Below are 24,440 nucleotides of genomic sequence, written 5' to 3' on the forward strand. Positions count from 1 at the left end.
TCAGTTTGCAACCTTATTCATAAGGAAAAACATACTACCAAATAAAATATGCTTTTAACAAAATAAAATTTACAAGGGAAAAAAAAAAAATCACAAATGCCACTTTATATAACCGTAATCAAAAACCCATTTTCTTTTAATTCTACATACAAAGCTCAACATAAATAAGTTAATTTTACAGTGTTTTGTTTGTTTTTTTTTGTTGTTTTTTTTAAACAAAATATGAAGTACATTGCAAAATACAACTACACAGACATGAGCGCCGTTTCTGAACAAGCCATTGTTTGTCTCCCTAGTTTCTTCAAATACAACCCAAACGTTTGGCAAAATAAAGGAAGCTTTTTGATGCCTACACATGCATCCTCAGCAGGCTTACAAATAATGGAGGGGAAAGAAAGCACAAGCGTCTACGGTATTACAAAGAAACACAATGTGAAGTCAAATTAGAAGCACAGCAATTAGAAACTGGAAAAGCAACCATGAGTTTTGGTATTGTAGAAAATTGGCCCTTTTTTTTTTAAGACAACCTCTATGAGGAGCGGTAGAAGAAACATGATTAGTCACGGAGAACAGAAAATGAAGGTTCTTGTTCTTCCATATTGGAGTACCTCACAGCTCGAGGGAGGAGAAAAGTCTAATGATGTAGCTGAGGTGCACAAATGTCACGAAAATCAAACAAAGCCTGAACGATGCTGAAAGCATCTGCAATAGAAAATAAATATCTGGAACACTTTGTAGAATTGTTACATCTCCTGTGTTATTTTCTGAGTTCAGCTCTTAAAAAAAAAAGAGCTTACTGTTGCAAAAAAAGAAAAAAAAATTACAATAAATGAGCCACATTTGTACCATTCTTCCCTGCTGAGTTGGGAAGATGACGGAGTGAAGGCACACCATTCAGAAACTGTAAAAAAAAAAAACCATGATTTTCTTTTAAAGTGTAGCAATTATTGACTGGGACAACCTCACGCTGCCTTTCAAAAACTCTTCTGAAAGACTACACTGCAATACTTCAAGTCAAATCAAAATTCATACCTTTCTACACAAAGGCTTTGTTTTTAAAATCGTATTTTTATGTGCTACATTTGGAGAAATATATATATTTTTAATTAAATTATTTACACACAGGTAGTAAAAAAAAAAAGGAGCAAAAAAGGAAGTCAAACCTAATTGCACACTGCTACATGAGCTGCTGTTAGAGGCAGTAACATTTTTAAACTGAGTGCCACAACTTTAGTGTTTCTATTCAGTGCTTCAACAGCGTCCTTCCGCAGTCTTAAGGGGAGCTGATATGTTTCTGTTGATGCGCAGATCCTCGCCCAGACTCAGCCAACAAATGGTCTCCCGTGGAAAAAAATAAAATAAACATGAGGGGGGAAATGCATCTTCAGCTCTGTGGTGAACAACAAAAGGATGTAGAGAGAAAGAAAGGCGGCCAAGTTAACATGGAGAAAACATTTTGCAACAACTTTAGCAAAAGGAATGACAGCTTATAGTTTTAAATTATATTTAAAATTTCTATTAAAAATGGACCTCCGTTTTAAGAGTATATATATTTTAAAAGGATTATACAAAAAATGTAGAGGGAATGCTGTTTTAGGTAATGTTGCAAAAATTTATTATTGTTTTAAACACACATGCCTTCATGCCTTGTGTGTGTATATATCATTATATATATATATATATATATATATATATATATATATATATATATATACATAAAACTTTGATGAGATTCTGTCATTAATTTAATAGAAAAATATGGATTAACCAACAGCTGGCATGTTCTTTTTTTATCATCATAAATCAGTCAACTATTGTGCAGATCCCTAAACTTTACTTCTTACTTATTACAAAACTAAATGCGATTATATTCTTATCATCTGCAGATTTTAGACCTCCCATAAAGCCACTGGAAGGAGGGTTTAAATCCCCGATTCCTCCCATTATGGTGGCCTAGTTGCTGTTAGCTGTGCTGGTCTTTGTCCCTGCAGAAACAGCTGTGTAATGGAACAGCTCTCAGACCAGCCCCTTCCCTGCTCTGCAGCTGAGGGCAGTGGCTGCTGACGTGTTACTACTACACTGTTGTTCACCACTTGTTTACACCTTAGTAGGAAACTACACCGAAACTGCTGCTGTCAAACAGCTAAAACACTTTTTAACAACGGTCCGGCTGTGGGTTTCACTCCTTTTTATCTTTAGCTTCTGCCGTATTGACCTCAGCTGAAGTTATTTAAATATTTTTTAAACCATGTATTAAAAAAGTACTGTAAAAATGGGGGGATTTTAGTTGTTTTACCAAAGACGGGGTAGGTGTGGCAGATTAATATGGATACACACACCAAATTGTACAATATCAAAGCTACACACTTATTTTAGATGCAGTTAGAAAACATTTCATTTGAAATTGGAGATGTTTAAACTAGAAGAGCAAAAAATGACTGTCAGATGTGCAGCTGCCCTTTAAAGATCACAGCTGGAAACAGATGGCTACATTTTGTACTGCAGCAAACTGACGGATTCTTCTTCTTCATGTTCTTGTTTACGAATTATCCCGGTTTTTCTTACCGTGTTTCCGTCCTCACGTTGGTCTCTTGGGACTGGGCTTTCTGGGTGTGTGTTCTACAGAATGGCTCAGGCTGGAGCAGCTGACCTCCTCCGGGCTGGGGTGAGACTTCTTCCTCTGGGTGGAGGGCTCTGGAAGAGGAGCACGGCTCGTGAATAAAACGAAAATAGGCTCAGAGCAACGCGGGACCACAGCTGACACTTGTAATGTCTGCGGGGAGCTCGTACCGTGACACGCAGCTCTTTTCCTCAGGCCGGTGCACTCCGTCTGACCGTCAGACCTGACTGTGTCCTCGCTGGGAACCACCCGGACGCAGCGATGGTTCCCATTAAGATCCACGTTCAGACTCCCAGAGTAGCCGCCCGGCTCCCTCCGCGGCGACCGCTGGTAGAAATCCGGGAGTTCGTTGGACTCCACCAGCTCCCAGTTGAACCTCCCATTGTTGGCCAGCGGTTTGTCATTAACGAAGTCGAAGCCCCACTTGGCGGCGGCGGCCTCCTCCAGCTCCCGCATGTGTGCGTTAAAATCCCTGTTCAGCTGCTCGTGGTCCACCGAGCCGAACAGGTTCCTGCAGGCTGACGGCTTCGGGTGCTCCGTCACCCGGGACTCCGTCCGCTCTAACGTCGGGCTCCCGTTTGAAAGTCGGACACCTGACATTTTTTTTCCACCTCCGAAAAAGACACTTACTGAGCAGCAGAGAGCGTCTAGTTGTCATAAGAAAAACACGGTTTAAAAATGGGGGAAAAACCCCAACAACAACGGGTATGTCCTCGTCACGGGCCGGGGTAAAGATCCGAAACAGACGTAAAAAAAATCCGACTTATGGCGCCATGAATACGTCGACTTGGAAGCGCTAACGGCTGCGGTGTCCTGGAGCCGAAGATAGTCTCCGCGAATCATCAAAACAGACACACAGGAACTGGAGCCGCTGTTAATTCCCCTACGTACCGAGAGAAATATCAGACAAAACTCCCAGTCCCAATATGGCGATACAGACGTAGTGGATGAAGAGGTGAGGCTAACTCGAAGGGAAGGGGGAGGGGTAAATGATTGACGTGTGGAGCTATTTCAATCCGTAGAGCACTCATTGGCCAGCCGATTAGACCCGCCCACTCTTTTTTTTTTTTAAAGGTACAGTCTACTTAAATGATCCTGAGAGTTACTGTTGATTATTAGAAAAGTTTTATAAACTGCAAAAACACAATTAAATACCATGTTTCAATATAAACTATAAATATAATTTATATGACCTAAACCAACATAACTACTTACTAATTTAACTACACATAAGTTATTGGTGTTATTAAGATAAATGTTAATTAACTCTATTATTAACAGATTTTTATGTATGTGAATGTTTCTGTTCAGTGCCCTGTGATGAATTCTGTTGGTGTTACATAAATAAATTGAAATGAATTAAACTGAATAAAAGGCTGCTTAAATTGTTGCCCCTTAGATTCAAGAAAATATGTTGGGGTGCATTTCTTTATTTTTAATCACATTACTTATTTTCAGTTTAGCTATCATTTCATATACATTAAAGTTAAAATAAATATATATGTAAATATTTAGGACTAAAACTCCCAAACCCTAATTATAGTCAATAAATGAATAAATCATACTTAATAAAATGCCACTTAATGACAGACCCTCAGGAACACCAAAACACAGATCGACACTAAACTGAAAGAATCACACATTAGATGTTAATGAATGTAAAAACTACCAAAAAAACCCAAAAAACAATATGACAAATCAACAAGCTTAAATTTAGAAGCTTCTTTAAAAAAAAAAAAAAAAAACTACAAGTTTTATATCTTTACAGAAGAACCAGCAACAACCCTCAAAAACTATTTATCTGATAGGGAAAACTAATTTACTATTTACGCATAATGTCACAAATCTGGTTGGTTCTAAAGTGAATGTTTGTTTTTTTCTCTTACACTGCTTAAAAAAGGACAAAGAGCTGTAGTAAGATGGCCTCATGTAAAAAAATAACTGCGTGATCTGTGTTGTTTTAAAGTGCTCTATAAATAAAGTTGTATTGTATTGTATTGTATATTTAATTTGTTGATCTTAAGGGTTAATGATGAGTGGTGCATATAAAGGCCCTGTAGACGGTTGTAAAGACAATGACGCCCCCTCGTGTTCACTTTGCAAACCTCTTTTGCAGCACAAAGTGAGAAGTGAGCAAATTTGTTTTATCAAATGCCTTTAATACTGCAGCTTTACATTTACATCTATACATTTACATATTTATATGAGCAACACAGGAAATCGTCAAATCCAAAATAGTTTGTAAATCCATCAAAGATCTTACTGATCTTGCTGAGGTTTGGCTGCCTAGCTCCCAGTCAGTAACACCTCACTGGCCTGACAGCCTCAGAGACTGAGCCACTTGATGATGTAGAAGTTTCTTTTGCCCACTCTGAGCAGGGTGAGCCCGTTGGACAAGATGTGTAGTTTAGGTATCAGTACCTGCTCCGCGTTGTCCGCTCGACTGTGGTTAATCCAAACAGCTCCCTCTGAAACCATCTGATACCTGCACACATACACAAGCACTGTCAGGACATGTTAAAGCTTAAGTAACATGTGAAGTGTTTCCCCTGCATTGCCGAAACAAAAGAAAGGAAAACAAAAGAATCATATTACCAACATGGCATCTTGTCACCCAGCTTGTTGTACAGTACAAAAGATGCAAATATTAAATCTAAAGCCAATTCTTTTGAATGATGCTAAATGTGATGTTAGTTAGTTGAAGTTAGCTACCAGAAAGCCAAAGACTGCCTAAATGTGAAAGTTCAACACAGCCAATTAATTTCTCTATAAAGATAAAAACAAAAGTAAAAAGATTCTTTATGCTCTGAAACGTTAAAAGGAGTATTTATGACTAAAACAGGTAACTGAATGAAATATTACAAAGTCAAAAGATTGATTTAAAAACAAAGTAAAAAATATACTAAATTAAATTATTTTATTTTTTTTGCCTACATGTTACAGGCAGAAAAAAATGATTGAAAAAGTTAAAATACTTTGTACAAATCAAGGCTATGATTTCTTTCATTTTGTCTGGTACTTTCCTTCAGCTTTTTGCTTTGTTGCTTTTCTGTATACTATTACTGTATTACATGGGGTAGAGGCAGGGCAGCTGACTCGGGACCCGAAAGTCCCAGGTTCGATCCCCAGTCATTGCACATCTCATGACGTCTCTGAGCAGCACACCCTAACCCCAATTCTCCCCAGGCGCTTTCAATAGCTGCCCACTGCTCCACTTGGGGGTGGACGGGTTAAATGCAGAGAGCCAATGTCTTCATTGTATGAAAATATACACTGATGACAACACATAACATATTGTTATTATATTGTTATAATGTACAAGCATGAATTTACATAATATACATGTCCTAAGATATGCCTAATCATTCTCCTTGGGACTAAAGCTACATGCAGAGTTTAAAGTTCCTGAAATTTTCTTTATTGGCAGAATAATTTGATTAATACAATTTTAAATAAAATAACAAAAACATCAGTGCAATTGACAGATCGATTGGTGCAGCGTCTGCAGCACTGCAAACTATGTGCCAGTCCATTGTGGTGAAGAGAGAGCTCTCTGTTCACCAGTCCATCTATGTTCCTACCCTCACCTACACTCACAAACTGAAAGAATGACATCATGGATATGGGGGGTTGAAATGAGTTTCCTCTGCAGGGTAGATGGACTCTCTCTCAGAGATAGGGTGAGAAGTTCAGTTATCAGGAGAGACTCGGAGTAGAAATACTGCTTATCCACAACAACCGACTAAGGTTGGGCATCGAGGATTGAGAATCGACTGGAACCGGGACTAACTGTCCGGTTTTCCCGGAATCGTTTGAAATATTTATTTTCGATTCCTAGTCCGCCAACCGGAAGAAGAAGCCGCCCGCCGAAAACCAACGATGAAGAATCCACCAGAAGTGTTCGCATACATGGAGAGTGAGCAGCCATGATCGAAAGCATGGCTTAACTTTAACAAAATGACCAGTCGGCTCAGAGCAGCACTTGCAATAATTTTATATCGTGAAAAGGAGGGTGTAGAAGTAACAGAGTGGCCTGTCTTTGAAGCGCTCCACCAGACTATTTTCTCTGCCTCCTCCTCCAGCTCTGACCCTCAGAATCAGGTAAATAAAACTATACACTACGTCTCAGACCAACATTAAGGCAGATAACAAGTTATACTCGACTTAAAGCGGTAGGTCAACTCAAATACAAACACCATGCTAACATTAGCTCATGTATTTTTTCATTGATAAACGACCTGAAATGGCTAATAATATTAGCCAGGCTCCTCGATGTGCTCCTCCGTTCACAATAGCATCCAAGGGAAATACGTTGGCGCAACTAATTGATTGAAGAGAGCCACAGAACGGTTACAGCATATATTGTGAAAAGTTGCATCCCTTTTCAGATGTGGAATCACCAACATTTAGGTTAGCTAGGTAACAACAATAGAGCTAAGCTAATTAATAGTCCATCCTAAGCTAACGTTACAGTAACAGTGACATGTTTGTTTATATGTTTGCAGGGACATGGTGAAAACCATCACACTCCACCTACCATGGACCAATTGTTAGATAAGATAATCCCATCTTGTTATAAGGTGGAGAAGTCCACTGTAACTACAGAGCTGATCTGTGCTTTAAACAGAAGATGGATCACGTGTCTTGGAGCAGATCCAGAGAAAGATGATTGAGCTGATGAAATCTATTCATGCACAACTGGCCTTTTCTGCTTTTAAAATCTGAAATCTAAATACTAGTAATGTTCTTTGTGGTCAACAGAGAAAGACTGTGGCGATGATGGGGTCACCATGCAGTCTGAGGAAAGGCCTGAGAATGAGGGAGTGGATGATGAGGAGGAGAGTGTAAGTGTATGATAGCTGAAATTATATACATTCTCCAAAAAAGTTCAATCTGGTCCTCTGGACATTCAAAAAAAAAAAAAAAAAGCAAAAAAATATAGAAACGTTTCGTCTCTCATCCAAGAGACTTCCTCAGACTCTTTCTCAGTCATGGCTGCAGCATCACACACTGGACATGTGGAAATGTGTTTCCCCTATCATTATACAGGCGGGGTACCCCACCCCGCCAACAAAACTGAGCACCCCGCCTACCAAACTGAACTTGCCCCTCCCACCCCCACCCGGCACTGACATATCACTAAAAGGTAGCGGCGCAAAATACAGGCTCTCTAGCTAAAAAGCCCAAAGCAGCACTCACATTGCCTCTTCCCTCACGTTGAACGCCACCCGCCCCCACTCAAAAACTGTTAGTACAAGCTGCGCTCAGACATGTCTCCATCCCCCCCCCATCAGCAAAATTCATGGATGAGATGAGCACCCCGCCATGGCAAGCTAACTAGGGGAAACACTGTGTGGAAATGTGTTTCCATGAGGTTTTCAAACATAAAGCTCTCTTATGAAAGTGTACCCCAGTGAAAAGAAAATTCATAACATTAATATTAAAGTTCATAAAATTGATATTTATATACTGGTTGAAAATAGCCCTGTGAGAGAAATTCATAGTCAAGTTAATAATGGTGGTGTGACGTTGCACATTCGTGGTGAGACGTATTGCGTCATTTCCTGTTTGTCGGTAGCTCGAGTGAATTGTTTGCTCAAGTCGTCTCTGTTCTATTTCGTATAGGCTTCGCCCTTTAAAGCGCTGGTGGGTTTATCCCGTCATGCAAAGCATCGCACTGAAAAAATTAGTCCACGCCCACCTGTTGTGTGGGCCCCACCCGGTCCGTATAAATTACGCTAAGAGCGGGTAATCGGTTCCCATTTTTCTTCAGCAAGCGTATAGCACTGAGATTCAACAATGATGTCCAGCACCAACATCATCCGCCTGTGTCAGTCCTGCAAGACCGGCTACATGCTGAGTTTCGACCGGCACGACATCTGCGAAGGATGCCTGGGTCCTCGCCATGCCGATCTCGCCTCCTCCTGCCACCTCTGTGACCTCCTCCCCCCAGAGGAGAGGCAGAGGCGAGCAGCGTTGTTCAAAGCTAACGTTGAGGAGTGTCTCTCTGTGGCAGGGGACTGTTCGCTGGACGACGTCATTGATTTTTTCAACGCCGGCTCTCGGAACAAATCGGATGGTTCCTCCGGGACAGGCGATGTCAGCAGCAGTGCCGCTACTTACTCCCTCCTGGAGAGCATGGTGTCAGGACGAGGGGGGCCGAGCGGATGCTCCCCCCGCCCCCCCTCCCCGCGCCCGGGCCTTTCCGCATCAGCGACCACACTGCTCCCAGCCATCGGTGCCCTCCTCTCAGAGCTGCCCGGCATAATTCAGGAGGCGGCTGACACGAAGGGACTTTCCATCCCTCTCCTCCCCCCGCCCAGATAGGATGATCTAGCGGGAAGGTTTGGCTCCTCCCCGGCTCACCGTCCTGATCCCACCTGGCCTCGTTTCCCAGCAGTGACGTCCTACTGGAATGAGGCTGCAGCCGGACCTGGTAGACTGAGAGCGCCGGTTTCCACATTCGCGCCCATCACCAGAGTGGAAGGGTTTACTGAGCGGCGTTTTCCCTCGGTGCCCCCCTGGAGCCAAGTCTGGCAGAGGCTCTCGGAGCAAAGATGTCCAGGTTGGACCAGCTGGCCCGCTGGAGAGAGCAACGTGACCAAAGACAGCAGCAAAGACGCGCCACAGCTGCAGCAGCGTCTTCTTGCTCCGCTCTGCCGCTGGCCCCTCCCGTCAGAGAACTGCCCTCCTCATCCCGGCATCCAGCGGTACAGCGTTTCCCCAGAGACCGCCAACAGGCGCCCCCCTGGAACAACCAACCGCAAGGCTCACGGGGGAGAAGATTCAAAAAATGACTCCTTGCGGAGGATGTGTGTGTGCAAAATAATGGTTCAAGTTTTGAAATAAAACGTAAACATCACTCAGGAATTAAAGTGTCTGATTTCAGCCTGTCTGTCAGTTCGGATGATCTCACAGCGGCTTCTCCTCACACATCTTCCATACAAAACGAGCCGGTGTCCTTCAAACAGGTTTTTAAAAATCACCGCAGCTCAAAAAAACACAAAAGGCGCGTGTGACACAGCCAAAAGTGAATGTTTTCAGCAAACCGAGTCCAGTGGGAAACCTCGCTCTCAACCTAAGCCAAGTGCCACCTCCTCTGACCGCAACGGCGGCAAACGTGCGCCCCCGTGGCAGCAGCAGCCTTTGCCAAAGCGGCACCGCATGGCCAAGGGTGCGCGCGCCTCCCTTCAGCGCACACCAGCTCACATCAGCACGGATGTGAGCCCGCAGCCTGAGTGCGGCACAGAGGTGCCTTCAGAGCCCTTTCGAGAAAGCCTCACCTTGGGTCGCTCGAAGCACGCCTTCGCAGCACATGACGGCGGTAGAGGCTGTAAATCGGTTGACGTCCGTAAAAAACATGACGACCACGGAGACGCGCGTCCGCTCCCTGAACGTTACGTGGAAAGGCAGTGAGTGTGCGCTCTAGATAGATGGAACTGCCTTATCAGCAGAGGATACACGCTGCAATTTGCATCTCAACCCCCCACCCCCCCGTTTGGAGGAATTTTAGAGACGGTTCTGTCATGCCCAGAACAGATCTAGTTCGTTCACACAGAGGTTCAGGAACTTCTGTTGAAAAATACAATTTCCAGGGTTCCAGAAGGAGAGGAAAACACAGGGTTCTACTCTCGTTACTTCCTGGTCCCAAAATAGACCGGAGGGGATGAGACCCATCTTGGATTTGTCAATTTTCAACAAATCAATCATGGAGAGACAATTTCACATGTTGACAACCAGACAATTGTTAGACAACATTCAGCAAAAACGACTGGTTTACCTCCATCGATCTGAAAGACGCTTTCTTCCACATCCCGATCATTCCAAAGCACAGAAAGTTCCTGCGCTTCTCCTTTCAAGGGACCCAGTATCAGTACAACAGACTCCCGTTCGGGTATTCCCTCGCCCCACGCACGTTTTCAAAATGCGTGGAGGCGGCTCTGCAGCCGCTATACAGTGCAGGGATGAGAATTCTGTTTTATCTGGACGATCTGTTGCTGCTGACCCGTTCCAGACAGGAGGCAACAGTGCAAACTCTGACGCTGACGTCACACCTGCAAAATCTCGGCTTCACCATAAACTGGAAAGAGTTCAGTTCTCCCGGCCCAAATGATCATTTATTTGGGAGTGGAGCTAAACTCGGTCACTATGAGGGCTCGCTTATCTCAGACGAGCACCGAAGCTCTAAAGGATCAACTCCGCCACGTGAAACAGGGCAGAGTGGTAACAGCTGTTTCTGTCATGAAGTTGTTAGGAACAATGTCGTCAGCTCACAAGGTGATCCCGTTGGGCTTAATCCACATGCAACGTCTCCAGAGGTGGTTTGCTCGTTTGTGTGTGGATCTGGTGAGGCAGAAGAGACAGTTGATCGCTGTGCCCTCCTCCGTGAGAAGGGACCTGAGACACTGGGGAAATCCTCTTGTTTTGTCGGAGGGAATTCCCGTCAGAAGACCTATGTCACACGTGTAAGTCTTCAAAGACGCGTGCGTCCCTGTCAGGTTGGGGAGGCACATGCATGTCTCGAGCTGTGGGGGCGCTGTGGCCACAACACACAGCAGCTCATATAAATGTTTTGGAGTGTTGTACAGTTTTGAATGTGATTCAAATTTTGCTCCTGTGCTACGGAATCAACATGTGTTGATTCACACAGACAACAAGGTGACTGCTGCTTACATAAACCGGCAGGGCGGTGTGCGCTCAGCCCAGATGTTACACATTGCGAGACAGCTGCTGTGCTGGGCACACCAAAATCTGCTCTCCATCAGAGCAGTGTACATCCCCGGTGTTCTGAATAGGGGGGGGGGGGATGTGATGTCCAGGGGCGGTCCACGTCACAGGGACTGGACCCTCCATCCAGAGCTGATGGCTCAGACATGGCAGAAATTTGGCAAAGCGGCCATGGACCTGTTTGCAACACTAGAGAACGCTCAGTGTCAACTATGGTTCTCACTGCGCCCGCGAGACAAACCACCGCTAGGGGTGGACGCGTTTGCTCACAGCCCGTGGCCCAAAATGCTTCTTTACGCATTTCCCCCACTCCCTCTGATATCATGGTTTCTGAACAGAGTTCAAGAGGAGGGACTGACAACTCTCCTGGTGGCTCCCGAGCACGTGAACGCCCCATGGTTCCCAGTTCTATGACGCCTATTATTGGGGCGCCCGTGGAAACTGCCGTGGAGGGAGGATGCTCTCCTCCAGGTGGGAGGAGCGATCAGGAGTTACCCAGAAATAGGCCAGCACTTTTGGGTCTGGCCGCTGAGTGGATCCGTTCAGAGAGGATGGGTCTCTTTCAAGAGGTAGTGCGCACGATCCAGGATTCACGTGCTGCATCCACCACAGCGCTGTACACATCAAAGTGGACAGCTTTTTAGCGCTGGTGTACGGAGAAAGGTTTAGAGGCCACCTCATGTCCACTATGTGGCATGCTGTCCTTTCTGCAGCAGCTGATGGACAGAAATCTGGCATTCAGCATGATTAAAACGTACGCTGCAGCCATCCCTTCTTGTCACGAAGGTTTCGGGGATAGAACAGCTTTTATTCATCCGCTGATGAAGCGTTTTTTTAAAAGGTGTACAGAGACGCAGGCCTGTTTCACGCCCACTTGCTCCGCAGTGTGATTTAACGCTGGTTCTGCGAGCCCTGATCAAAGCTCCATTCGAGTCACTAGATCAGGTTCTGATTAAATTCTTGTCTCTTAAAACAGCCCTGCTGTTGGCTTTAACATCCGCTAAGAGAGTGAGTGATTTATCTGCCCTGTCTGTCGCTCCGCCATGTCTCAGAATTCAGGCTGATGGCAGCTCAGCTGATCTGAGCCCTAATCCAGCGTTTATGCCTAAAAATATCACGAGCTCTTTTAAATCAAGAGCAATATTGTTGGAAGGTTTTTTCCCTCCTCCTCACAAATCAGAAGAAGAAGCATCTTCCCATTTTCTCTGCCCTGTATGTGCATTGACGTGTTACGTAACACGCACGGCGGCATTGCGTCAGAGTCAACATTTGTTTGTGTACTATAGACGCATCTGCAGGTCGCCCGTTATCCACCCAGCGCCTGTCACACTGGCTGTGTGAGGCCATTTCTGAAGCCTACAGAGCATCAGATTTAGAGCCTCCTGACAACCTCAGGGCACACTCGACCAGAGGTATTGCATATTCGACTGCTTTGCATAATGGTATGTCAATGCAGGATATATGCACTGCAGCCGCGTGGTCAACACTAGGGATGCACGATCCACTTTTTAAAATTCCGATCCGATCCCGATACTTAAAACTGGGTCTCAGCCGATACCGATCCAGTTCCGATATCATGATCATCATTGATTTTATATGAGGCTGTAATAATCTCCTCTCAAGTACAATTTGTACAAATATATGCATGCATGTCCAAAAAGGCAACTTGAGGTAAGTTTTATTAATGTTGGATAAGTTTTAAAGTAAGAAATAAATTCTGCTAACACAAAACATGTTTCTTTTTATTCCTAGCTTTAAAGTGGATATTAAAGTGATTAATTTGATTGTTTAAAGTTGTTTTATATTTTATAAGGGGCAGATATAATAATGTTTTCTTCTTTCTTCACTCTTTTCATTCAATGTTTTCTTTTTGATGATTTTTTTTTTAAATTTTGTTTCATTTAAATGAATGAATAAATGAATTAAATTAAATGTTAAATGGCTTCAAACACCTGCTAAGTTCATGGCATAAACCAACAGACATGTTCCTGTTTTTAGTATTTTACATCACTTTATAATGTAGCTGTTTATGTTTTTAATATATAATTTTCAAATCATGTTTTTTATGATTGTCTATGTTGTACTGATAAATATCTCCTGGAGGGTAAACTATATCTTGGCTGCAAATATCAAGCTGAGAAATCCTTTGTTTCATACAACTGATAGTGGTTGGTCATTAATTATGATGAAGTTTAGCAACTTCTCTGTAAACATTAGAGCTCCGTGGTTTCAGCGATGTCTTCTTCTTGTTCAATCCGAAGGAAGTAGCCTGATTTGGGGCAGCCGCGCTCAGTCTGTCCCTCCTCAGAGACAGGCAGACTGAGCGGGGCAGATTGGACGCAGCTGGCCGGTGTCGAGTCACCTGTTGTGGGTTGAGCAAAGAGCAGCGCCCTGCTGAAGCCACGGAGCTCGAATGTCCAACGTAAAACTAACTTTAACGTGGCGCTATGGCTCTGCAAACATTGCACAATGCTGTCTTGTGATGTTTTTAGTGTAAAATACTTCCACACAGCGGACATGTTTAGATGAAAAGTTTGTTAGCTGTTAGCCACAGTGCTGCTAACTCAGTCCTCACGTTGTAGCTGGCTGCAAACTATGAACTGGATTTCCTGAATGTGAGGCGGGTCTTATTACTCTGGGTTCATGAGACACGCCGCCGTTCAGGAAATCCATTCCATAGTTTGAAGCCAACATGCATCATGGATCAGAAATATCGGCAGGAGGATCGGAGAATCCGATACGTAAATTATGCTGGTATCGGAGGCCGATACCGATACTGGATCAGATCTGCCCCATCCCTAGTCAACACCCTGTTCATTTATTTGCTTTTATTTACGTGATGTGACGGCTCGTTCCATGACACATTCTGTCTTTAGTGCCTTAACAGAATGAATATTGTTGTTTCATGGAATCTCGTTTAAACTCACATTTGACTGTATGCAATTACAGTGTGAGATGTTATCAGTCACAGATTGTGACTGTTGTTCTTGTTCTATTGTCACTAATCAGTTCATGACTACCGTCATCAATCAGTTCATTTGATTAATAATCAGTTCATTTATTATTAATATGTTCATATTGAAGAGTCGTGGATCTGCTCTGTTCACAGCCTTTTTCAGCCTCTCCTCTTTTCTGTTGAAAACCTTTCCAGGGCGTTCATGCACTCGGAACGCGTAAATTACGCAATGCGTGTCTGTGCATGGTGCGTGTAATTATGCAATGCGTATTTACGCACATGGAGAGCTGAGTGGCAAGATGTTTTTTGGGCAAGCGGGCGCTTCTTATGGTGTTCAAATGGACCCAGTGAGGCGGAGACTACATCTGCTTCGCCCTTAACCCACCAGCGACAGCCTTAGAGGGCGAAGCCTATACGAAATAGAACATTGGTTACGTACTGTAACCCCAGATTCTATGAGTATAGACATAGCCCTTTAAGCGTCAGGCCTCACTGGCTCCTAAATGGCTGAAGAAAAAGCTATTTGAGAGCCGATAACGCGCTCTTAACATAATTTATCCGCACCGGGTGGGGCCCACACAACAGGTGGGCGTGGACTAATTTTTTCAGTGCGATGCTGTGCATGATGGGATAAACCCACCAGCGACAGCCTTCAAGGGCTATGCCTATACTCATAGAATCATGGGTTACAGTACGTAACCGTTTTCTGGATTTATCTGTCTTTTGCACAGTTTTTCATTCTAGTTCACAAATACACTTAGTATAGTTGTTTTTCTACTGTTGGATAGTGCAAAAACACCTCTTATCTTTCAACACTTCTCGGTTATTATTGGGTGTATTTGGCTCTGCTAGCTCTTACTAGCGTTAGCTTAGCATGACTGTTGCTTCTCTCTCTGCTTCCTCTGTTTTCTCTTGCTCTGTGTGTCAGATGTTTAGTTACTCCTCTGCCTCCTTTAGTGGTAATGATACATGTAACAAATGTAGTCTTATGGTAGCTGTGGAGGAGAGGCTGTCTGAACTGGAAGCTCGGCTCCGCGCTGTAGAAAAACCAGTATCTAGCCATGTCCCCTTAGACAGGGCGGAACCACAGAGGCTAGCTCCTGTTAGCGGTACTCCAGCAGACCCCCGAGCAGCCATGACCCCAGGCCGGCTGGGTGACGGTCCAGAGCAAGCGTAGTGCTAAGGCTAAGCCCCCAGTTCGCCACGGATCCGTTCACGTTTCTAATCGATTTTCCTCGCTCAGTGACACACCGGCTGAGAAGCAGACCCTGGTTTTTGGAAGCTCCATAGTCCGAAACGTGGCTTTAGGGACTGCAGCGGCCATAGTTAAATGCATTCCGGGGGCCAGAGCGGGCGACATAGAATCTTATCTGAAACTGCTGGCTAAGACTAAGGCTAAATACAGTAAGACTGTTATTCACGTCGGCGGTAATGACACCTGGTTATGCCAATCGGAGGTCACTAAAATTAATGTTGCTTCGATGTGTGACTTTGCTAAAACCATGTCGGACTCCGTAGTTTTCTCCGGCCCCCTCCCCAACCTGACCAGCGATGACATGTAGCGATGACATGTTTAGTCGTATGTCGTCGTTTAACCGCTGGGTATCCAGGTGGTGTTCTGACAACGACGTGGGCTACATAGATAATTGGAGTCCTTTCTGGGGAAAACCTGGTCTGATGCGGAGAGATGGCATCCATCCCACTTTGGATGGAGCCGCTCTTCTTTCTAGAAATATGGTTGATTTTGTTTATCCCCCAAATTATTGACAACCCAGGGTCCAGTCCAGGAAGAAGAGTTGTAGTCCTCCACACCACTCTTGTTTCTCCTCAGTTACCCCCCCACATCCCCACTGAAACAGAGTCAACTCGCCCACGGCTCAAATTAAATAAACCAAAAATCAACTCTAAAAATATAAACCATAAAAATCTGATTAAAATAAACACAGTTACTTTACCAGAGCAAAATCATAAAATCATTAAATGTGGATTATTGAACATCAGATCTCTTTCCTCTAAATCCCTGTTAGTTAATGAACTGATAACTGATCATCATATTGATTTATTCTGTCTGACAGAAACTTGGCTACAACAGGAGGATTTTGTTAGTATAAATGAATCCACTCCTGTTAATTATTTAAATTTTCATGTTCCTAGAACAACTGGCCGAGGTGGAGGAGTAGCTTCTATTTTTCAGTCAGGATTATTGATTAATGCCAAACCAGTTATTAGTTATGATTCTTTTGAATGGCTGTCCCTCAGTCTTTCTCATCCAAAATGGAAATCAGAAAAGCCACTTCTACTAGTTGTTATATATCGTCCACCAGGCGCTTACTCTCAGTTGTTGTCTGAATTCTCAGAATTATTAACCGACTTATTATTAAATACTGATAAAATCATAATAATGGGTGATTTCAATATTCATGTTGAGAGTGATAGCTTAAGCATAGCTTTTAATAATTTAATAGACTCATTTGGTTTTACCCAAAATGTCCGCACATCTACTCATTCTTATCAACTCACTCTTGATTTAGTTCTGACCTATGGTATAGAGATTAAGGACTTGGAAATAGTTCCTCAAAATCCTATTCTGTCCGACCATTTTATAATAACCTTTGAGTTTACATTAAATGACTACACAGTCACTGAGAGTAAATTTCATCTCAGCAGGTGCTTATCAGAAAATGCTGTAACCAAATTTAAACAATCTCTTCCATAAGTGTTTTCCTCTGTCTTGCAGAGTAATGCATCAGAGAACAGAGACTTAGATCATCTAGTTGATCATCTTACAACTTCAATGCAAACTTGACTTGATAAAATTGCTCCACTGAAAAAGAAAGTAATCAATCAGAGGAAACTGGCTCCTTGGTTCAATTCTGAGTTACGTACTTTAAAGCAGGCATCTAGAAACCAGGAGAGAAAATGGCGCTCTACTAATGTTGAAGAATTTTATTTAACTTGGAAAGATAGTCTGCTAATATATAAAAAAGCTCGCCGTAAAGCTAGAACTTTATATTACTCATCTTTAATAGAGGAGAATAAAAATAACCCTAGGTTTCTGTTTAGTACTATTGCTAGACTAATTAAAAGTCCCATTTCTGTTGAACCATGTATCCCTACAACTATAAGTAGTGATGACTTCATGAGATTCTTTATAAATAAAATTATTTCAATAAGAGAAAAAATTCAAACCATCCTTCCTTCTACTATCTCTAGTCCCCTGTCAAATGAGGCAACTTAAAAAAATTCACTAGAGCCTGATTTATGTTTGGACAGTTTTTGTTCTGTTGAGCTCTTTGAATTGTCAAAAATAATAACCTCATCCAAACCATCCACATGTCTGCTAGATCCCATCCCAGCCAGACTGTTTAAAGAGGTATTTCCCCTAATTAATGTCCACATTTTAGATCTACTTAATTTGTCTTTAATGGATGGTTATGTACCACAGCGCTTTAATGTTGCTGTAATTAAACCTTTACTTAAGAAGTCTGACCTTGATTCAGAAATTCTGGCCAACTATAGACCTATATCTAATCTAACTTTCGTCTCAAAAATTCTAGAGAAAATAGTTGCAGGTCAGTTGCGTGAACATCTAAAAAATAAATAATCTGAAGAGTTTCAGTCAGGGTTTAGAGCTTATCATAGCACAAAAACAGCACTAGTAAAAGTCACTAATGATATTCTCATGGCCTCAGACAATGAACTTGTGTCTATACTGGTCCTGTTAGACCTCAGCGGTGCATTTGATACAGTTGATCACAATATTTTACTCCAGAGGCTTGAATATGATATTGGGATTACAGGAACAGCTCTAAAATGGTTTAAATCATATCTATCTGATAGATTCCAGTTTGTAAATGTAAATAATAAATCTTCTTCAAACACCAAAGTTAGTCATGGAGTTCCTCAGGGCTCAGTGCTTGGGCCAATAGTCTTTACTTTATGTATGCTTCCATTAGGTAAGGGCATGGGATAAATTTTCATTGTTATGCTGATGACAGAATTATATTTGTCCATTAAACCCAATAAATCCAATCAGCTACTTAGACTACAAGCATGTCTTAAAGACATAAAAACCTGGATGACCCTTGATTTTCTCCTTTTTAACACAGACAAGACTGAGGTTTTGGTTTTTGGACCTGAGCACCTAATGAATGAATTTTTCAGTCTTTCTCCCTCCTTAGATGGCATTAATCTGTCTTCCAGCTCTAATGTTAAAAATCTTTGTGTTATTTTTGATCAGGACATGTCTTTTATCCCCCACATTAAAAATGTTACTAGAACTGCTTTCTTCCACCTGCGTAATATTACTAAAATTAGAAACATCTTATCTAAAAATGATGCAGAAAAACTGGTCCATGCATTTGTCACGTCTAGACTGCAATGGTTTTATCTGGATGTCCATATACTTCTTTAAAACGTCTTCTGTTGATCCAAAATGCTGCTGCCAGAGTCTTATCTGGAGTTAGTAGTGTAACCTACAAAGCTCTCAACAACCTGGCTCCATCTTATATTACAGATCTTATTGTTCCATATTTTCCTAACAGAGCACTTTGCTCTCAGACTGCAGGTTTACTTGTGGTTCCTAGAATTTACAAAAACAGAATGGGAGGTAGATCTTTTAGTTATCAGGCTCCTCTCTTGTGGAACCTACTTCAAATCTCTGTCCGTGAGGATGACACATTATCCAGTTTTAAAAATAGGCTTAAGACTTTCCTTTTTGCTAAAGCCTATAGTTAGGGTCAGCTTGGGTTTCCTGAGCTGTCCCTTAGTTATGCTGCTATAGGCTTAGACTGCTGGAGGACAAACTGACCACACTTTTTACTCTGCTACTGTCTTTACTTACTCTGCTCAACCTGTTTTGTATTTGTAATTATTTTTTCTATCCTTAACATCTAAAAAAGTTAAATCTGGTCCTCTGGACATTAAAAAAAACAAAACAAAGCAAAACAACAAAAAAATGTAGAAACGTTTCGTCTTTCATCCGAAAGACTTCCTCAGTCTGAGGTGCTGTATTAAGCTCAGTCTCTTAAATAGCACCTTCTCAGAGCAGATCAACCAGTTTTGCTGCTGACAACCAAAACCAGCTGATCACATGCTCAAGAAGGACCATCGGCCTAACAATGGATCATTAGCACACTGATGGCTGTTTACTATTCACAGAGGGCTGAGTGATACTAGCAATCACAGCATTGTAAGAGGGGGACAATTGAACACGTAGGCCTCCACCCCTGTTTAATGATGGACGATTTCTTTTCACAAAGATGGCCTCCTTTACTCCTCTCTCAAACCATCGTTCCTCTCTATCCAGGATGTGAACATCTTCATCCCTGAAAAAGTGGATGAGTGTAGACCGCAGAGTCCTGGCCTGATGATGTTGATCTTCTGTGCTGGGGCATCCTTTTGGCCAGTGGCTGTTTAGTTTCCCCAATGTAAGACTGATCACAGCCCTCCTGACACTGAACAGCATACACAATATTACTCTGTTTGTGCCGAGGGACTGGATCTTTGGGATGAACCAGTCTTTGCCGTAATGTATTTTGGGGTTTAAAAGCCACTGGGACGTTATGTTTAGAAAATAAATGTCTCAGTTTCTCTGATACTCCCTCAACATATGGAATGACCACTGGTCTGGGTCTGGGTTCCTCCTTTTCACCTGTTGGCTGACTGGAGTCCTGTTTGGGTTTCTTCTCTGCTTTTAGGAAGGCCCAGTTAGTATATCCACATTGCTCTAGAGCCTGTCTTGTGTGGGATTTCTCCTTCTGCCTGGCTCCTGAGCTAGTGGGGACGCTGTCTGCTCTGTGATACAGAGTCCTGATGACTCCTAACTTGTGTTCCAAAGGGTGATGGGAGTCAAACTGCAAATACTGGTCTGTGTGGGTGGGTTTGCGGTACACCTCAGTTTGCAAATGTCCTCTATCAGAGACTGAGACCTCACAGTCCAAGAAAGCCAACTTGCCATTTTTTGCATCTTCTCGTGTGAACTTGATGTATTTATCCACAGAGTTGATATGGTCAGTAAAATGTTGGACTTCCTGAGATTTAATTTTAACCCAGGTGTCGTCAACATACCTGAACCAATGACTTGGTGGTGTCCCTGAAAAGGACGTCAAGGCTCTCTTTTCTACCTCCTCCATGTACAGGTCGGCAAAAATAGGAGAAACTGGAGACCCCATAGCACACCCATGTTTCTGCCTATAATATTGCTCCCCATATGTGAAGTAGGTTGACTGCAGGCACAGTTTCAAGAGTTGACACAGTTGTTCTGTGGAAAGCGTGGTCCTGCTGCTCAGAGTGGTGTCTGCTTTTAATTTTAAACTGACCACCTCTACTGCATCATCAACAGGAATGCACGTAAAGAGTGATGTGACATCAAAAGAGACCATTGTTTCAACAGTCTCCATGATGACATCCCCCACCTTATCCACAAAGTCCATGGTGTTCTGTATGTGGTGTTCTGAGCTGCCACCTAAAGGGATGAGTACAGACGCCAGATATTTGGAAACATTGTAAGTGACAGAGTTAATCATGCTAACAATTGGTCTTAAAGGTACACCTTGTTTGTGAATTTTAGGTAAACCATACAGACTAGGTGTGGCCTCCCCTGGGTACAGTCTGTGGTACAGAAAACGGTCAACAGCCTTGTCCTGCTCCACAATTTTCAGGCAATCTATCAACTTCTTCTTGTAACCACTTCCTGGATCTCTTTTCAGAGGTTCTTAAGTGTTTTAAGTCACTAAGGAGTGTCATAACTTTCTCATGATAGTCTTTCTGGTTCAAAATCACTGTGCACCTTCCTTTGTCTGCTGGGAGAATGATGATGTTTTTGTCCTTGCTAAGAGTGGTGAGTGCGTCCCTCTCCTCTCTACTGATGTTGGAAGGTGGTGGTTTGGCATTGCTAAGGCAGGCTGAAACTTTCAGGAAGGCCTAACTGGGCCTTCCTGAAAGCAGAGAAGAAACCCAAACAGGACACCAGTCAGCCAACAGGTGAAAAGGAGGAACCCAGACCCAAACCAGTGGTCATTCCATATGTTGAGGGAGTATCAGAGAAACTGAGACATTTATTTTCTAAACATAACATCCCAGTGGCTTTTAAACTCCAAAATACTTTACGGCAAAGACTGGTTCATCCCAAAGATCCAGTCCCTCGGCACAAACAGAGTAATGTTGTGTATGATGTTCAGTGTCAGGAGGGCTGTGATCAGTCTTACATCGGGGAAACAAAACAGCCACTGGCCAAAAGGATGGCCCAGCACAGAAGATCAACATCATCAGGCCAGGACTCTGTGGTCTACACTCATCTCCAGGCCAGCGGTCACTTTTTCAGGGATGAAGATGTTCACATCCTGGATAGAGAGGAACGATGGTTTGAGAGAGGAGTAAAGGAGGCCATCTTTGTGAAAAGAAATCGTCCATCGTTAAACAGGGGTGGAGGCCTCCAGGTTCAATTGTCCCCCTCTTACAATGCTGTGATTGCTAGTATCACTCAGCCTACTGTGAATAGTAAACAGCCATCAGTGTGCTAATGATCCACTGTTAGGTTGATGGTCCTTCTTGAGCATGTGATCAGCTGGTTTTGGTTGTCAGCAGCAAAACTGGTTGATCCTCTCTGAGAAGGTGCTATTTAAGAGACTGTGCTGAATACAGCACCTCAGACTGAGGAAGTCTCTCGGATGAAAGACGAAACGTTTCTACATTTTTTTGTTGTTTTGCTTTGTTTTGTTTTTTTGAATGTCCAGAGGACCAGATTTAACTTTTTTAGATTTTTCTACCTGGATTATTGAGCATGCATCAGGATATCCTTAACATGTGTTTTTTTTTGTCTTTCAGATACACCTGGACCTACCATTCTGTGTTCGTCTGTCTCTCCTTCCTGCCCTCTCAACCAGCCGGTCAAAGCAGATGGCAGCTTGTCCTGAGCCTGGTTCTGCTGGACTTTTATTTTTATATTTGATTGTTTCTGTTCAGTGCCTTGAGACAACTTCTGTTGAGACTTGGCGCTGTACAGTATAAATAAACTGAACTGAATTTAACTGACAGGTATTGATGGGCAGATGAGGCCTCATGGGGTGTATGGCACATTTCCCAAAACTGTGTCGACACTGCGTTGAAACTGTTTTATTTAGAAACCTCAGCTGCTGTAACATCTTTGGGTCGAGGCGATTGCGTCGTTTACAAACCATTTCTCCTGCTTTTGAGAGCACCCTTTCACTGATGATGACGGCGTACATAGAAATTTCATTGCAAGTTTGTATAAGGTAGGGTAATTTAATATTTGCGTTTTCCTGTATTGTAGTAAATCCTGTGATCTTTGTGTGTCTGCCTCAGAGATATATCTTTGTACCTCGATAAGACAGCACCTGGGAGCAAATCCTACATTTCACCTGTAGTGAACTAGGCCTGAGACTTTATGGGACAGAAGCTGTCATTTCATTGATTTGAATCCAGAAATACAGGTTGACCCATCCTGAGACTTTCTTTCTTGAATCAAGTGAAAGAACACTCTCTTTTCTATTATCATTACTATTTTACAAATGTTTGATAATCAAAGTGTTTTTAGTTCAAACCATTTTAGATGCTGCAGTGAACTAATCATTTTTAATTAACTGTGAAACAGTAATAATGATTTTTAATCCTCATGCAAAGTTAGAATTCATGTTAAGGTCTGTTACAGAGTAATTATGCATTTTCTGATTTTCTGTCTTTGAATGAGCAGTGTAAGTTGGTCCAAGGTTGGAGTCAAACGCAAACAAGTTGTTGGAACGAGCTGTCATGTTTTTAAATCCTCTCAGACGTAAATAGAGAAGCTGGCACCTGTATTTTCCGCCAACTCGTCTAAATATTCCTCTCGTCTGTCTGAAAAACATTTTCAATCTGTTCCATAACATTCTTGCTGTTTTTCTAACTCCTAGTGACCTCTTACGTCACAAAAACACACCCCTGTCTGGTTGAAACGACCAATCAGGAAACTCCCAAGTGAACCGGAAATAGAGCTCTTTAAAGGTTGGTACTTCCTAGTTCAACCCGGTCGAGTTTGCAGTCGAGTTTGGAGAACAGAAGTCTAGCCATGATTCAAAGCTCTTCCGAGTATTGGGATTATGATATCTTCCACCTCTGAGTGGAACTCTGACGGACTCCACTCATGTGAAGTCCACTCGTGAGGTGAATTTGTGTCGAACAAGTACCGTCACTACTTCGGACGATTCACAGCTGTTCCTACGGAGACGCTGAAAGGGTGCGTTAAATGGAATTTCGTATCAGGGAGACATCTCCAGGTAAAAGAGATTTCTATCACCTAAGTGTACCGGGGAAGAAGCTGGGGAAAACCCGGAGAGTGCCGTTCTGATGCTGACACAAACATTCTCCCTCATCCATCTTTTTCTCCCTCTAAACTTCATCTTTCCATCTTTAAAACTCTTCTATCAAGTAGAAATTAATCCAGATATTTTTAGAAACGTCTGAAGCAAAGTTTTTCAACCACCGCCGTGTGGTTAATGTCTGTTGTACTGCTGCTAGCTAGAAAACAATCGCCGTATTGTTTACTCCGTGTAAAACTTGCTAAATTAGCCATGTTGTTATTTTCCATATTTTGCCAATTAATGTAAATGTGTGATGTGTTAAACTTTGATTCTGTTAATAAATGACCCACTGTCGTTGGTGAGTCAAAGATAATTAACGTCTCACGTTACATTTCTAAATTCAATGCACATTATATACAGTCCAGAAAAATTAAAGAATCTGTTTAATTTATGAATATATATCATGCATATGTTCATTCTACACCAGCAAAGTACTGAACATAATTTGTTTAAATATCCTTTTATTTAATTAGTTTGCCAACAGCAACTAGAAACTAACTTTATATTTTTATTTTTAACTGAAACAGTAGATAAAATAAAAAGAAATCTGTTAATACTGCTGTTTATCAGCTTAAACAACTGAAACTGGTCAATACTTTTCTACTCCCAGATGTAGTTTAGCTTTTCTTTTCTCTTAATTTATTAAATGTGTGTGCATTTTGTTCAAAGTCCAAATAAAAACTGAATTTGTAAATAAGCTTATGGCTAGAAGGCTTAAATATGGACGACAGTGACTGAAATGTGATGCTGCTTATGTTTCGTCACTGATTTGAATGGAATT

General features: G+C 42.5%; 2 protein-coding genes across 2 annotated transcripts in view; both read right to left on the minus strand.

Moving 5' to 3' along the window:
* Positions 1 to 1,167: 1,167 nt before the first annotated feature.
* Positions 1,168 to 3,352, minus strand: cdkn1bb (cyclin-dependent kinase inhibitor 1Bb). Its single transcript, XM_037683031.1, has 3 exons — positions 2,791 to 3,352; positions 2,566 to 2,694; positions 1,168 to 1,390 (listed from the first exon to the last, which is right to left on the minus strand). Exons 1-2 carry the CDS (start codon positions 3,218 to 3,220, stop codon positions 2,579 to 2,581), a joined length of 546 nt encoding a protein of 181 aa, XP_037538959.1. The 5' UTR covers positions 3,221 to 3,352; the 3' UTR covers positions 1,168 to 1,390; positions 2,566 to 2,578.
* A 1,512-nt stretch (positions 3,353 to 4,864) lies between these two features.
* yars2 (tyrosyl-tRNA synthetase 2, mitochondrial) overlaps positions 4,865 to 24,440 on the minus strand; it is a 42,570-nt gene continuing 22,994 nt past the window's right edge. Inside the window, exon 5 of the mRNA XM_037683032.1 lies at positions 4,865 to 5,105. Coding sequence (XP_037538960.1) covers positions 4,946 to 5,105 — 160 coding nt within the window. The 3' untranslated portion in view covers positions 4,865 to 4,945. The remainder of the gene's footprint in view (positions 5,106 to 24,440) is intronic.

The sequence above is a fragment of the Nematolebias whitei genome, chromosome 10, assembly GCF_014905685.2.
Source record: "Nematolebias whitei isolate Nwh7 chromosome 10, NemWhi1, whole genome shotgun sequence".
In the NCBI taxonomy this organism is placed as follows: Eukaryota; Metazoa; Chordata; class Actinopteri; order Cyprinodontiformes; family Rivulidae; genus Nematolebias; species Nematolebias whitei.

Coding starts and splice junctions, on each gene's coding strand:
- cdkn1bb (XM_037683031.1), bottom strand. CDS start 3,220: ATGTCAGGTGTCCGACTTTCAAACGGGAGCCCGACGTTAGAGCGGACG. Junction 2,695..2,790: donor GAAAAGAGCTGCGTGTCACG/GTACGAGCTCCC, acceptor CTCCTCTTCCAG/AGCCCTCCACCCAGAGGAAG.